This window comes from Ambystoma mexicanum, chromosome 7q (genome assembly GCF_040938575.1).
Source record: "Ambystoma mexicanum isolate Mex_15411 chromosome 7q, UKY_AmexF1_1, whole genome shotgun sequence".
NCBI lineage: Eukaryota > Metazoa > Chordata > Amphibia > Caudata > Ambystomatidae > Ambystoma > Ambystoma mexicanum.
In genome coordinates this window covers 552,646,682-552,662,669 of record NC_090941.1, presented here as the reverse complement: position 1 = coordinate 552,662,669, position 15,988 = coordinate 552,646,682, and the positions used below count along the sequence as shown (strand labels likewise).

The window sequence follows — 15,988 nt, the reverse complement described above, 5'->3', positions numbered from 1 at the left end:
GCTACCCAAATGTCCCGTTTCATACTGCTGCTAGGCGCAACCGCCTCTTTGCTTGCAACATGCTAAGCTTCCCCACCTCCCATCCCGCTTCCTTCTCCCCCCTTCATCGTCCCCTTGCACTTTCCCCTATTACCAACACAAATTCAACAACTAACTTCGGGAGGATAGCTCAAGGGCAACGTGCTAGTCTTGGAAGCAAGACGACACGGAGCAACACGGGTTCAATCCCCGGGTCCGCGCTTAGAAACCTCTGGGTATTAAGTGCGTTATAAATAACCTATCATATCCTTCTGCACCTCACCCGCACCTTTAACCGGGCGTGTCTTATTCCTGCGTAGCCCTCTTTCAGGCCACCTTCAGAGGGTGAACCCCCGACCCCCAAAAACACCCCATCATAGTGAACCAACGTGGCATTCCCGTGGTATGGTTGAATACCTCACCAAGACCACAGTGATCTCCTCAGGTAGTGTCCCCGCTCAGGGGTGGGGTGCCAAGTTTCTGGAACTTCCTGGTGCCCTGGATCTTGCTTCACCCTGCTGCGGGCGTCCCAGTCTTGTTGCGCTGTAGGCTTGACTGGGTCCTTCCTCTTCAGTTCTGCCCCCAGCAGGACCTTGTCCCGCGAGTTCCTCCAGGGCCCGCTCAATACCTCCTCTGTCACCACTTGGCGTCTCTCGCCCTCCCATTCGTAGCTAAGCACAAATGGATATCCCCATCTGTATCTTGTCCCTTTTTCTCTGAGCAATCTGGTCAGGAGATCACATTCCTTGCGCCGGAGGAGTGTTTGGGCTGCCAGGTCCTGGAAAATGGCCACTTTGGAGCCGTCATATTCAATGTCCCCCATTTGTCTAGCCTTCTCCAGAACATCTGCCTTGTCTCTAGAGTAATGCCGCTTGGCTAGGACTGAGTGGGGCCCCTTGCCCCCTCAGCCTGCTCTATGAAACCTGTCCAGAGGCAGTGTCTCTCCTTCCTTGGACCCCAGGGCCATCCCTATGATCTCCTGTATTTTCTGTTCCAGCCCAGCCGGGGTCTCGGCCTCTTTTGCCCATAAGCCGAAGAAGCGCAGGTTAATCCGCCTCTCCCTGTTCTCGATGTCCTCCACCTTTAGCCAAAGTTCTTCCTCTCGCTTCTCAATTGCTTGGAGGGGCAACCCCAGCTGCGCTTCCAGGACCACGGATGAAGTTTGGTTCCCCTCCAGGACTTCCACCTTGTCTTCCAGAGTGTTTACTCTTACAGAGAGGGCCGCTACTTTTGCACCAACGTCGGTCCTCGTGCCCCGTATCTTCTCCAGGATCACCTGGATGTCGCTTTTAATAGACTTGATTTCTGTAGTGCACGGGTGGAGGCTGTTATCCCCTTTTCCGGTTGCCGTTTCCCCTCCATCAGCGAATTGATACTGTTGAAGTACTCCTTTCCAGCTCATCCAGGTGGGGTGTGTGGCGCAGGTTAACCACCTTCCCCCAGCACCCGCCTGATCTTCACGTGTGGGCCCCCGTAGGGCCACTGGGCTCTCTGATCCCAAGTTTAGTGGGTTCAGCTACCAGCCTCTTTCTCCAGGGCCTTACTTCACGAGTGCCCCCTCCAGTCTTTGGGGTTGGGGTACTGTTGCTTATCTAGGTCCCTTCCTCGTGAGGGACCTTCACTTGTGCTCCCGACATAGGCATCAATGGAGTCTCATGCCACGAGGGTTCCTTTACACTCTGTCCTCCTTTGTCTACGGCGATGAGAGGGTGCTCCTGGCCTTTGGTTCCTCACTCCACCCCTGCCTCCAGACTGTCTTTGCTAATGAGCCTGGCCTTTGGTTCCTCACTCAAGATCTGCGTTCAGAATGTCTCTGCTTATGGGGGTTCCTGCTCCCAACCTGGCCCGACAGTACTGGCTGGATAACCGGCCTTTCCCCCCTATGCTGCTTGTCGTGTTCTCTTCTTGGGTGGCCTCCTGGGGCTGTGGCCTTATCTGTACTTGCCGGTATTGAGGGGGGGGACTTCTCCCTGTACCCACTCCAGGGGGTATCACCTCTCTCCTAGCCATTAGCAGTATCTGCGTGTGGGGATAAGGGCGGGCGCCACTCACCGCCTGCTCCTCCCCGCGCCTCTGGTGCTTCTTTCTGCCAGCACAAGGGAGGAGGCCAACCCTCCCGATTTAGGTGGGAGACTGCCGATTTTTGGGTGAAAAATGTTGCTATTTTTCATGTTCTAAAATCATTCTACCCCCAATTCTTTTCTGTGCGAAAGTTTACGTCTCCCGATTTCTCGGATGAAATCTCCCTCCCAAGTGGTTGGAATGTTGGCATGTATGCTGAGGGTTTTCTCATCTCTACTCCCCTCCTTCGGCAGTTACGTTCTTAGCGGTCCGTGGGCAGTGGGGGGCCCTCGCCTCCAGCGTCAGTTGGGAGGTGCCTCTGCTCACCGGCACCGTGTGGGTTTATCCACCGGGTCGATATCTCCTGCTCCTTACTTTCCCCGCCTTGTGGCGTTGCCCCTTTAAGGGTACGCACGCGACGGAGTGACGTTCACTCCGTCGCGTGCGCTGTTAAATAAACGGGGCGGTTCCTGGCGACGGCAGATCACCGGGGAGCCCACACCGACAACATCACTGTCTCCGTGTCTTACTATCACGGGGGTGGGGGGCTCACGGAGGCGGATCACCGGAGACCGCCAACAGTGGCGACGAGGCCCGGATCGCTTCCTGGGACAGGCGGGGAGTTTCGTCGGGAGCGCAGATGATCGCATGTGAACGCTCCGACGAACTCCGACCGCAGAGAAGGAAGCGACGCACGCGGCCGGCGGCCATTTTGATCAATAGGCCTCGGAGACTCACGGCTTCATAACGAAGCGTCGGTGAGCCATCCGGCCACAATTTTTGGAAATTTCAGCGGCGGATGATCGCTGAATACAGCACATGTCAGTTTCAAAAGGAAATTTTGACATTTTCACTGTTATTACCGAGCAGAGGAACGGAGACTCCATGGAAAGCCTGCTGTTGCACTAGGGGTCTCTTCCTCTACTCAACTTTTGGACACCTCATTGTCTGCATGCCGGCTGGAGTGACACCTCCACGAAGATCACGGCTGGTGGCGAGTTGTGGCCCCTTTCTTCTCAATCCTTTGGGGTGCCTGTGCGCTTTCCACCATGGATCAGGCTGCTGCTGCTGCTGCTGCTGTGGCTCCTGTACCTCCGCCTGCTCCTCCGCCGAAACCACCGGGGTCCCTACAGCCAATGCCTGAGTTTGATATCTCGGGTGCTCCATCAGGCCTGGGACAGAGGTGGAAGATGTGGATGGATAGGCTGGAGATGTATTTCAGGGCCACAATGGAGACAACGGACGACGGCAAGCTGGCCACTCTCCTATACTCTGCTGGTCCTGCGGTGCATGAGGTATTTATGTCCCTGCAGCCGGTGGACGGATCGTTTGCGGCGGCGAAGGAGGCACTCCACAATCATTTTCTGCCGATGGCCAATGCGGACTATGAACGTTTTCTTATGGGAACGGCTCGACAAAAAGATGATGAGACTCTGGATGTGTTCTTTGGGCGGCTGCGGCGATTGGCAGCACGTTGTGCCTGGAACGACCCTGAGGTTATGATTCGGAACCAACTCATTCAGGGGTGCAGCTCTGGGAAACTGAGACGCCAGATACTGCGAGAGCCGGGCATCACCCTCCCTCGCATCCTAGAACTGGGTAGGTGCCACGAGGTCTCGGAACTGCGGGCAACCAGGATGGAAGCGGGTGCTCGCCGAGCCAAGATGGAAGAGGTCTGCGCGGTCGGAAGAGGCCGCGGGTTAAGGCGCCCCATGAACACTCAGAGCCAGCACGCGCAGGGGTCGAATGCCTCGTGCCCGAAGTGTGGGTACGATCTCCCGCACCCCGCGGAATGCCCTGCAACGGGAGTCAAGTATGGCAGATGCGGAGGCCCTGACCATTTCGCCAGAATGTGCAGGTCTGCCACCCCCAAGATTGTGCCGAGGGGACCAGTTCGAGCCGGCTTCTTCCGGCCCCAGAGGACCTCCAACGTTGCCCAGGTGGACCAGGGTGACAAAGGGGCCCCTCAGGATGAGGTGGAGGAGGAAGAGGACGAGGAGAACGTGTTTTTCGTGTCCAGTGTGAGCGTGCTCAAGTCCCGCTCCAAAAGACAGCCCAGGTGCAACGTGCTGGTTAATGGAGACTCTGTGCCGATGCTAGTGGACACTGGCGCATCCGTAAATGTAATGGCCCGCCAGCATTATAAGACCATGCAGGCCCCGCCCGCGCTGGCTGCGCCGAAGGCACGCATATTCGCCTTCGGCGGGGACCGGCCTTTGCCTCTAGACGGTGTGTTCGTGGCTGATGTGCAGTATGGTGACTCACACATACGGGCTAGGTTCTATGTCACACCGGTGAGCGACAACACCCTGCTCTGCTGTGCCGCGGCGGAGGCACTGGGTATCGTCACGTTCGCCTACTCAGGTCCTCCTGGCCAAACATGGATCCCTGTTTGAGGGCATTGGACAGCTGGTGGGTGAGCCGGTCCGGCTCCATATCGACGAATCTATACAACCAGTGGCGCTGAAGCACCGACGGGTTCCTTTCCATCTCAGGGATCTGGTAGATCGCGAACTTGACAACCTCGTGGGGCTGGACATAATTGAAAAGGTTGAAGGCCCCACCCCCTGGGTGTCCCCCATCGTCATCGCACGCAAACCCAAGCAGCCAGATGCCGTGAGAATCTGTGTGGACATGCGGCTCCCCAATAAGGCCATAAAGAGGGAGCGACACCTCACCCCCACCATCGATGACATTATTGCGGAACTGCAAGGTGCGAGGTTCTTCTCCAAGCTCGACCTGAGATCGGGTTATCATCAGGTGGTCTTGCACCCAGAATCCCGCTATATTACTACCTTTACCACACATCGGGGTCTCTATCGATACAAGAGACTGAGCTTTGGGGTGTCCTCCGCAGCGGAGGTCTTTCAAAACATCATAAGGGGTGCACTGCCGGATCTTGATGGCGCCCTTAATATTAGCGATGATATCTTGGTGTACGCCAAATCGGAGACGGAGCATCTGTCACGCCTGTCCAAGACCTTTGAACGGCTACGCTTGCTGGGCCTCACCCTGCACTAGGACAAGTGCAAATTCCTGAAGACGACGATCGAATTCTTTGGGTTCGTATTTAAGGCGGATGGGGTGTCCCCGGATCCCCGCAAAGTGAGGGACATTAAGGAGGCGCGCCCGCCTGAGAATGTTGCGGAGGTGAGGAGCTTCTTGGGGATGGTCACGTACTGCGGCCGTTTCATCAGGAATCTCGCATCCCGCTCTGAGCCACTGAGGTCGCTCACCAAGAAGGACACCACCTGGCAGTGGGGCCCTCTGGAACAGGCGGCATTTCACGATATCCGAGGGGCTTTAGCGGCGCATGACACCATGGTGTTTTTCGACCCGAGCCTACAGACGGAAATCGTGGTGGACGCCAGCCCATATGGGCTTGGGGCGGTGCTTACGCAAGTAGGGAAAGACCAGGAGGTCCGACCAATAGCCTACGCCAGTAAGGCCCTTTCCGACACTGAGCAACGATACTCCCAAATCGAGAGGGAAGCCCTGGCGGTGCTGTGGGGCTGTCGGCACTTCCGCCTCTATATTCTGGGGCGTCCCGTGACCGTGGTCACGGACCACAAGCCGCTGTTGCCGATCATGACGGGCTCGTCATCTCGCCCGCCAGTGAGAATTGAGCGCTGGATGCTCGCCCTGCTGGAGTATGGAGTGTCGTTGATCCATCGTCCTGGTGCCAACAATGCGGCGGACTACCTATCTCGACACCCCAGAAACGACTCGCAGGAGTCGGCATCGGCGGAGGAAGCCGACGAGCACGTCTGCCTGGTCGTGGAGACTGCGACACCCAACTCCATGCAGGTGGAGGAACTCGAGGCTGCGTCGAGAGGCGACGAATGCTTCGCCATCCTGAAGGAGGCCATGCAGAAAGGAGCCTGGAAGACAGTGCTGGAGGCTGTGGAACGAAGGACATGTGAGGCCCGGATCGCCCTCGAGCAATTGTGGAGAGTGAGAGAGGAACTAACATTCTCGGAGTCGGGGCTACTGCTGAGAGGGGAACGAATCGTGGTGCCCCAGACCAAAGTGGCACAGGTCATCGCACTGGCGCACCAGGGTCATCAAGGGACCCCCAAGACCAAAGCTCGCCTCCGTCAGAAGGTGTGGTTCCCTGAGCTGGAGCGAAAGGTGGAGGCGTTTGTGGCCTCTTGCGTGTGGTGCCAGGCGGCGGCCCCGGCCCAGAAGGAACCATCCATTGAAGCAATGCCCCGAGGGACTCGACCATGGGAAGTGGTGCACGCTGACTCTGGATCCACGTCCAGAGGTACGCATTTTCTGGTGGTGGTCGACGAGTGGTCGAGGTACCCAGAAGTTGAGTTCATAGACTCAGTGGCGTTTGAGAACGTGGTGGTGGTGCTGGAGAAGATCTTTGCCACTCATGGCCTCCCCTCTGTGCTGTGCTCTGACAACGGAGCCCCATTCCAGGGTGAGAGTTTTGCCGAGCTCATGAAGGAGTATGGCATTCAACACCGGCGGGTCACCCCACTGTGGCCCCGCGCCAACGGGGAGGCCGAGCGCATGATGCGCACTCTCAACAAGGTGTTCAGAATTGCCCATGGAAAAGGGGAGTGTTTACAGAGGGCTTTGTACGTCTTCCTGTGAGGTTACCGAACCACCCCTCACTCGTCAACGGGGGTGGCTCCGGCAGAAGCACTCTTCCAGCGGTGCCCGAGAGATGTCATACCGGAGGTGGGGGACAGAGACCCTGCCGTCATCGACAATGAGCAGGTGGAAGAGGACAGACAGGTCAGGACACAGATGGAGAACATCAGGAGGGGCCTCAGACCCCCACACATCACGCTGGGAGATGAGGTGCTGGTGAGAAATCGTCACCCCCATGGAAAACTGTCTCTCACGTATGAACCCGCTCCCTTAGATGTGGTGGCCGTCAAGGGGTCGATGGTGACAGCCTCGGATGGAACTTCATCGGTAACCAGGAATGCGTCATTCTTCAGGAAGATCGGCGACCCCAGAGTGGACAGCCCGGACAACCGAGAAGGTGAAGGCTCTGGATGAAGGTGGGGGAGAAAATTCCGCAGTGAAGTCTCCGGCTCGAGGCGGACCCGGTCCAGGGACACCAGCCAGGGACGGTGGCAGGAGGTACGCCCTGAGATCAGGGCGTGGGAAACCTGCCCGTCTCAATGACTATGTTACGGACTGAGCTGGGGAGGCTGACCGGGGATTAATGGTCAGGCCAGGACAGGTACCCACGGGGGATCCGGGGTGGCTGTCAATAAATGGGGGTTTTGTTGAAACTTACAGAGTTATATGTGTGATAGATGTGTGCTAGTTAGGTACTCCTGTTTCCAATTTGTTGTTATGGAAAAGGAGGAGTGTGGCGTTGCCCCTTTAAGGGTACGCACGCGACGGAGTGACGTTCACTCCGTCGCGTGCGCTGTTAAATAAATGGGGCGGTTCCTGGCGACGGCAGATCACCGGGGAGCCCACACCGACAACATCACTGTCTCCGTGTCTTACTATCACGGGGGTGGGGGGCTCACGGAGGCGGATCACCGGAGACCGCCAACACGCCTGCTCCTCCTCCCACTGTGGCAGCTGCAGAGGTGGGGATCTGCTGGGCCGTGCCGGTATCGATGGTGGCCTCAGTCCGCTCACATGGGGGGTGCCGCTCCCCAACTGGGCATCGTAGGCAGGTTCCTGGGGCCTCCCGTACCTCCATCTACCCAGTGTGACACTCTGGGGGCTGCTCTGCTTCCCGACCTCGTGGCTGCTCCCTCACAGCCTGTCACCTCCAGGGAATGGTTTTGGACTCACAAAATCCTGCACGTCGGGCGCTGCATGCCCTCAGGCGTCCCGGGAGCGATTACAGTTGCTCTACGGGGCTCAACTCTGCTGTAGCTCCTTCGTTCGCCAGGGCAAGGAACGGAGCCTTCTACTTAGGCATCCATCTTGCCCACGCCCCCCTGGTGATCTCTTCATCAACCCCCTTTTTAAACACGAAATATGTGTAAAAGGTTTGCAATAAAGCTGGTGTGTATAGAGGAATTCTGTTTTTTCTGAAGCAATTAGGCTGTTTGGTAGTCAAGACTACAGCAGCAGTTGGCAATTATATATCGTCTGGGAGTAGTGAAGTGTTTTTCTGAGCCATTCCCGTGTTCTGATGTCCTCAGTAGCCTGCATTTCCGTTTTGATCACCGTTTTGATCAATTTTTTGCTAATAAATACTGAAAGGAAAAATAGTGATTTCTGTCTGTATTTAAATGTAAAAATCAGTAAAAACGGAAATCGAGGAAGCCTTAATTATAATGTTGCGAGTACATTTGGACTTGTGATTGCTCCACTATGTAGCTTCTTCTCAATTGAATGTGCATGTAAGATGAGCAGAGGTGCGTGCAAGATCTGACTGTCTCTGTGATCTTTGCTGCAAGAAAAAGTTCTGTGTTTTTTGTGTTGCTGATGGGTACCCGATTCAGAACACAAGAAGCTGGAGGGTTCATCGTTCCGAAATCTTTTGATAGCTCTGGGCAGGTGAGGGGGATTTTTTTCGTAAGGCACTCTAGCCATCATGTCTTGGTGGCGTATAGTTTTCGCGACAGCCCGAAGCCTTGTCAGTGCATCAATCTGTTGCAGATGTGATTTATTTTTTATTTTTTTAAACAATACACATGTAGCATCTATCTATCTTCGGGACGTAAGTCAGAAACTGAGACTACATTTGTGAATACAAATCAATGTATAGCAGTTCAATGCGTGTCGAAAGCCTGTACTGTCAAAATGGAATGCTTTGTGACTGAACCTTTGGAAATATTTAGTGCATCGTCATGTGTCTTTGCAGAAGTGATATCTGGATATGTTTGTTTTCACACAGAGAAGGCTATTCAGAAAAGTGCGTCATGAACAACTACTTTGGAATTGGATTAGATGCAAAAATATCTTTAGAATTTAATAATAAACGAGAGGAACATCCAGAAAAATGCAGGTAAATGTTAAATTTGTAATTGCAATTCATTAACCTTGTTGTAATACGTGCACGCTTATTTTTTGTGCTATTGTGTACATGAATACTGTTTTTTTTCTTCAGAAGTCGAACAAAGAACATGATGTGGTATGGTGTGCTTGGTACCAAAGAACTCTTGCAGAGGACCTACAAAAACCTCGAACAAAAAGTTCAGCTTGAGGTACTGTTGTCTCTTTTAACATGCTTAGAATATACCTTTATCTCTGTAATCTGGTGGACTTTCAAAAAGGTTGGCCATAAATGCATTCCTGCAGTTCTCTTAACAGGCAAGCAAGCAGGTTTCACTTTACCTGAGTGTTTGGAGGGGTAGCATCAGTGCGCTCTTGGGGCTCATTCTTGGGCTGGCATGTCGGGCAGATGCCCGGGCCACAGGGGCTTTGAGGGTGCAGGATTAGCTGTTCGTAGTAAGAAGCACTTAAGATTTACGTTCGTGCTCTAACTGGGAGAGCTTTGTTTCTGTTTGTCTTTTTGTTTCAACTTTCAAGTTCAATGCAATAAACAGTTTGGCTCAGGGTCTATTTAACATTTTTCTGTTGCAGCAGAAGATTTAAAACTGGACGTGATTAGTGGTAGATGACTGCAGACGCAGCAGGTAGTGGGTACTTGGGTATGACTAGTTAGTTCACTGTCCCTTAATAAATATGAATATTTGGTGATTTAGAAATGGTAGGGGTGCATAACGAGCTCCACGCTTGTGAAACAATGGCTGCCAGAATGTGACCTTATCAAATATGTTCTATTTTTGTGCAATCTTTCATTTTCCACAATACAGCTGCAAAATCCAGGAGATTTTTTTCAGGGCTCCCACTACTTTGCATGCTTGTACTTGTAAACTTCAATTCAGAGTAAGGAACATAAAGCTATAGTCATACATTTTTTTAAACCGATTAAAAGAAAATATACATTATAATATGGTTATAAAACCAGCTTTTATACTTTCATCTCATATTGTATATGGGATAATGTACCCCATACTGTACATTACAAGGATATTGCAAGTCACAGAGGAGTTTTGTGACCAAATAGAGGAGCGAGGCTGAAGGCCGAGTTCCTTTATAAAGTCACAGAACTCCAAGATGGCTTGCAATATCCTTTTTATGTATGGTAGGAGGTTATTTAGTCCTTAAAATACACTTGTCTCTTGCCTAATATAATGTAAGAGATCTTCCATTTGCTGATCCATTTAATCAATTTAGAACCTGGATTTAAAAAAAGTTAAAATGCAGCTCCGAATGTGGGGCAGATAAATAGTACAAGCGGTTTAATAAAATATATTGAAATTAACTGTCATTTTTTGCTTTAAATAAGTACTAACGTGCAGATTCTTGCTCACATGAGGTAAACTCCGGCAGTGTACAAATAAAACATTCTACCAGAAACTGTTCTTGTCAATTACCGGCTGCAATGTGTCACAGAGAAAGCTACTCTGAAAGCAAGGAATTTGAAAAGCTTTTCACAGCTTTTAAGTGCGGAAGTGACAGCTGAAATTCTCTCTGCTGGCTCAAGTAGGAGGCATTGTGCCATCACAATTTAAGAATAATAACTGATTAGAGTAGTTGTGATGTCATTTTCTTGTTAAAGGTTAGTTCTTATACCACAACTAGCCTGAAATAAAAAATGATTTCCAGGCTTTTATACAGATATTGCAGGCTGCCATGTATTATCAACAGACTAAATAAAACATTCAACATTTCAACAATAATGTACAGTAAAACTATTAAGGTTATTAATTGCACACTAATCAACTAACAATATTTTTTGTCTTTAGTGCTTTGCAAATAATGGACCACAACCTCATACATCCAATGATTGTTCAATTTTTTCCTATTATTTTTTCCAAATAGCCTCCCAATTGAAGCCCTGGTTCACAACTCAATTTTGTATTAGAGTGCCAATATTAACAAAACATTTGGTGTGGCAGCCTCCCAGCCAATGCGGAGGCTCAGAACGCGGGCATTACCAGACGGTAATCCCGCCGCGTTGAGCCTCCTCAGGGCTGGCAGCCGCTATCTCCCCTCACCAGGGAATGAGGTAAGTCTTTACGCCCCCTTACTACCTCCCACAGAATTCCCTCCATGCCCTTCCCCCCTACTTAATTGCTTTTCCGACCATTTCAGGAGCGGACAAGCTGGTACCACTTCTGTCCCCAGCGTGTGCGCTCCCGATCTGCAACAAGCCGTCATGGAAAGGAAAAAGGCCTTCTCTCCTTTTCATGGTGACCATTTTGTTTGTTTACTTTTTTCCTATTTTTTTGAATGGCCACCAGGGAAAGGGAGAAGGGACCTCGTGTTCCCTTCCCCGGCAGCCATTTTTTTTACGTTTTTGTTTTTCTGCTCTGGCATTTCGTAAAAGAAAAACAATGCTTTTAGTACCCCGGTCGTAGGGGCCACGGTACCAATAGCAATAAGCCCCTCGCAGAGGGGGCATTACCACTTCAGGTAATGCCCCGGGGCCTTCGTTAAGGCTCTCGCTACGCCCAGGCCTGTAACTACAAGCTGAGTTTTGAGAGCTTTGCGGAAAAGCCAGTAGGATTTCTATGCCCTCAGGGATGGTGGGGAGGCTGTTCCAGAGTTTGTGAGCCAGGTAGGGGAAGCCGTTACAGGTATTAGGAGAAGCAACACATGGAAATTGATGAGGAATACATGTAGGAAGGACTCCCCGATTCAAGATGGCACCTACAGACGATACAGTCAGAAAAAGGGAGCTTGTGGAGGTAGCCTTTCTAGGACAAAGAGTAGGGTTCCATTATAAGCCATCAAAAATCCCCAAAGTTCTAATAAAGAAACAGGCCAACATTTTATAATTGATGATAGATCCAAGTGAGGCAGCCATCGAAGCCTTGCTGGTGGAATGGAAGCTGGAAAAGCCCCAGCATTTACCTATGCAACCATCAGCTTGCAGAAAATGTGCAAAATGTTGTTTTTTGCTGTATTGGTTTTAGTTAATGGATACGTAAACCCACTTATAAAAAATTGTGATCATGTGGTTTTTGATTGAGTTATGGCTTTATTGAAAATGGATAATACAATAATGCAATAAATGATTTCCCACATTAGTGCAACATTCCCATTTCTGCTATTGTATCGTCAGAACTTTAATTTGCAAGTGACTAACCAGGCAGATAAAGGTACTCTGCTCATGCATACGGCACGCCGGTTCTTACTCGCCAACAGTCAACTGTACTTCCCTGCGACTGACAAAGCAGGTTAATCTGTGGCTTTTCGCTTACTTTTGGCATACATTCCCCATTCCGTTTGGTAGTTTGTAGTCTAGTCCTGTGTTTTTAGTTTTGACTACTAGGTCTTACTGTAAGCATTGCCTTTAGCCAAAACTATTGGCATTGGGAGTGAATTTAGGATTGATATGCGGTGTGACAAGGGACTAACAATTGTGAAGAATCGCTGGAATTTGTCCCTTCTCCCCAAAGGGAAGCCCCGGCCCCCTGGTGAGGCTAGGCAAGTGAGCCTGCTCCGCTACACCTTCCGAAGGGGTCGAGGCAAGTGGGACCTCACTGCAAGAGACTTCCCCCTTTGAGGACAAGGACTCCCCTTTCTGTAAGGAACTCCCTAAAGAGTATACCCATTTTGCCTCTTCAGACATAGCCTACAAAGATTTCTGTGAAGAAAATACCAGTATGTGCCATTGTAAACTGGAAACTGTAAATATTCCTTTAACGAACAAAACCCCATTAACTGAGACAAGGAGAATGACCTGTGGAGAAGAGAAGCCATGGGCGACAGAGAGAAAGTAATAGGGAGCTACACCGGGGAAGTCCCTCAACTGCATAGCATATGAAAGGGGAGGAGCCTGGTGACAAGAGAAGGAAGCCCGCAAGTTCCGAAGCAACTCGCACGCCAGCACTGAGCAGAGGCTGGGCACTGCGTCCTGAACTGGAGAGAGAGCAGGAACCAGAAGGAGATGTGCAGCGTCTCAAAATGACGACAAGGAGAGTAGTGAAGTCGAATGCACCACATCCTAGAGGCTGGGAACTAAACAAGATGGTGGCGTGACCACAAGAAGCATGTGATGGACCTGGGGTCTTGTAGACATTGCCAGATATCGCTTTACCAATATGGAACAAGCCGGTAACAAAGACCAGAGTGCCTTCAAATACGGCGCCACACCGAGAAAGAGACGTTATTTTGCCGTGGCCACTTGCCATGGCAACATGCCATGAGTAGTGTGCCCAAAAGAAACCTAGTGGTGTGGCCACAGCCAGTGGGCTCATGTAGGAAACCTATTGGAGCAATATTTAGAGTGGCTAGTGGGACCAGAAGAAAGCTATTGAGATAAAATGTGGAGGGGCCACAGCTGAAGGCCGGGGCGAAGGCCATGGCTAGTGAGTATGAAAGAAAGGTGTTTTAAAATATACAATGAGGATGTCCAAAGGCTGTGGGCCCAAAAGACGTGGTCACCTAGTGGGTTTAAAAGAAACCTATTGGGGAAACAAATACAGTGGATACGACCAAAGTTAGTGGCCCGGTAGTGTTTTAGAATATAGAGTAGGCATGGCCAAAGGCCCTGGCTAGTGGGCCCAAAAGACATGTATAGTGGTCAAAAAGAAACATATTGGAAGAACATGTACAGTGGACATAGCCATGACTAGCGGCCCAGTAGTGTTTTAAAATATACAATAGGAAGGGCCGAAGACCGTGTTCACTGGCCAGGGGCAAATGCCCTGGCTAGTGGGCCTGAAAGTCATGTATAGTGACCACATCCACAGCCAGAGGCCACCTAGTGGGTCCTAAAGAAGCTTATTGGGGGAACATTGTTGGCAGAACCCTGTGCAGTTCCCTTAGGGAACACTGCAAAAAGATTAAGACTACAGGAGTAAGCAGTAAACCCAATTGGTAGCAGTCTGCACCACCCAGATTTACCTGGTAGCTGTGGCTGAGCAGTCAGAATTCTCTCAAGAAGAGTAGGGCAGTATATAGAGTATACACAATAGGGCTAAAGAGACAGTAGAGCAAACAAACACTGACCAGAGCTTTGTATAAAAAGTATATAATTATTTATTTAAAACACACTTTAGGCAATATACTAGCACTCTAAATCAAAAGCAAGTTAAAACGCAGTCAGGTAAAGTATACACACCTCCCTTGACAACTATCAGACGAGTCAGAGTTAAAACACCACGATTTGTTAAAACAGATGTGAGCGCATAACCTGATGGCACTCCAATAGTTCAGTTAAAGGGAAAGAAAAAGGCAGAGCATAGACATAAAACAGGTCCCAACACTTTTAGGAGTTCTCAGCAAGGGAATAAAGGCAGTATATACTGTAGAGCCAAAGTTCATAGGGCAGACCCACTTTAAATGGAGCAAAGCGAAATGTGCCCAGGATCACACGGTTTAAAATGCACAAAGTCTTTGCAGAATGTTCAAAAGTGGTTGGGGCGATTTCAAGAGGGTAAAGTTAGAAGGTCTGGGGCCAACCTAGTTGTAAAGCCAAGGATTTAAGGGTCACCTTGGGCAAACCGAAGAAAGGTAGGCCAGGCAGGAGACTACCTTAAAGAGAGAGTAAGCTTCAGCGGTGGCAGTTGTTCCTGGCAGTGGTTGCAGTTTGTTGTTTCGACCAGGGGAAGAGAGGATCTCGTCGAGGAGGAAACGTAGAGTCGTTGCACTGCACAGGGATGAAACCAGCCCCAGAGTTTCGTCAGTAAAAGGTGCGTTCCTTTTATTTGCGGTCAAAGTGATGAAGCTTGGCTATCCGGCCGCTGGGGTGCTTGGCATGGGCGATTCAACCAAGAGACGTCTTTGGAAGGCGAAAGGGGTGAACTGGTTGGTCCCACCAGCTCAGAGGAAGAAGACGCATCCAGCAGAAGATCTTCTCTTGTCGTCGGGAAAGTGGTGAGGTAGTTGCAGCAGGGCTTCACCGGTGGTGTCGTCGTTGCAGATGGCTCAGCTTCTTCCCTCTTCGGATTCTTGGGTCCTGTGGTGACTAAAAACCCCCATTCAACAGCCTAGCTGTCACTCACACATGCTAAGTGGTGAGCCGGGCTGCTCACCACTGGGCCAATCAGAATAGAGTGCGACTTGAGTTGATAAGGCAACGCAGTCCAGGGTGCCAATTCCCCTCCCCACCCATCCTGTGGAACCCAGGCAGAGTGGCACCATTTGGAGGGCTTCTGTGGAGAAGCCCGCCAAAAAGTGGAACAAAGGGCTTGACCTTGGTCAGAGTTACAGAGACGGACACGAATGCCATTTTAGAAAAGAGTTCTGGCAAAAAGACCCAACCGTTAATTTAATATTAAATAAATAAACCGGCGGTATTTTTAACATTGCACCAAAAAAGTGGTGCGTTTAAAATCAATGGGAAAATCCCATAGAGAATATTCCGATGGAATATTTCGCGTGGTAACCACTGCCCCCAGCCAGAAACTCGACAAGGGGGGACTGGACAGTGCCCCCTTGAAAACAGACCCAGGGGCAATATAATTAACCCCTTCCAGTACTTCCACAATATGATGGTTTGTACTGGTTCTGTTCACAATTTAGGACTAGTAAATGGTGACTTTACATGCCCTGAGAGACAGTAGTCAGTCCCAGGGTATGGAGTCTATGTTTGGGGTTCACTATGACACTCCTGTGTTACTGCACTGAGGGTGCTGTGTAACACACATAAAAAATAGATGATACCCTATGGAGTAAAAAGAAAGCCCCATAGCACATAAGCACACAAAGAGTCAAAGACATACCTCAAATCATGCCTAAGAGTGGGAGGAAAAGAGTCTCACTCTTAGCAGGAGAAGAAAACAAACCCCAAAAATCCAGCAAAGCTGCTGGGGGACTCGCTAGGTTTGGGAAATTAGCCTTATAAGAGAATTCTCCCTAACACTCGCCCCTCCCCTCCAGACTAAGGGACAGGAGGATTGAATCCACTCCTGGATGAATCTCATACCTCTAGTCGGTTATAAACATCCTAGAG

General features: G+C 50.6%; 1 protein-coding gene across 3 annotated transcripts in view; it reads left to right on the top strand.

Moving 5' to 3' along the window:
* The window catches only part of DGKH (diacylglycerol kinase eta), a 1,951,678-nt gene that overhangs the window by 1,475,175 nt on the left and 460,515 nt on the right, over positions 1–15,988 (top strand). For all 3 annotated transcript variants that reach the window (XM_069640477.1, XM_069640476.1, XM_069640478.1), the window contains 2 exons: positions 8,912–9,022; positions 9,125–9,221. In XM_069640477.1, coding sequence (XP_069496578.1) covers positions 8,912–9,022; positions 9,125–9,221 — 208 coding nt within the window. The remainder of the gene's footprint in view (positions 1–8,911; positions 9,023–9,124; positions 9,222–15,988) is intronic.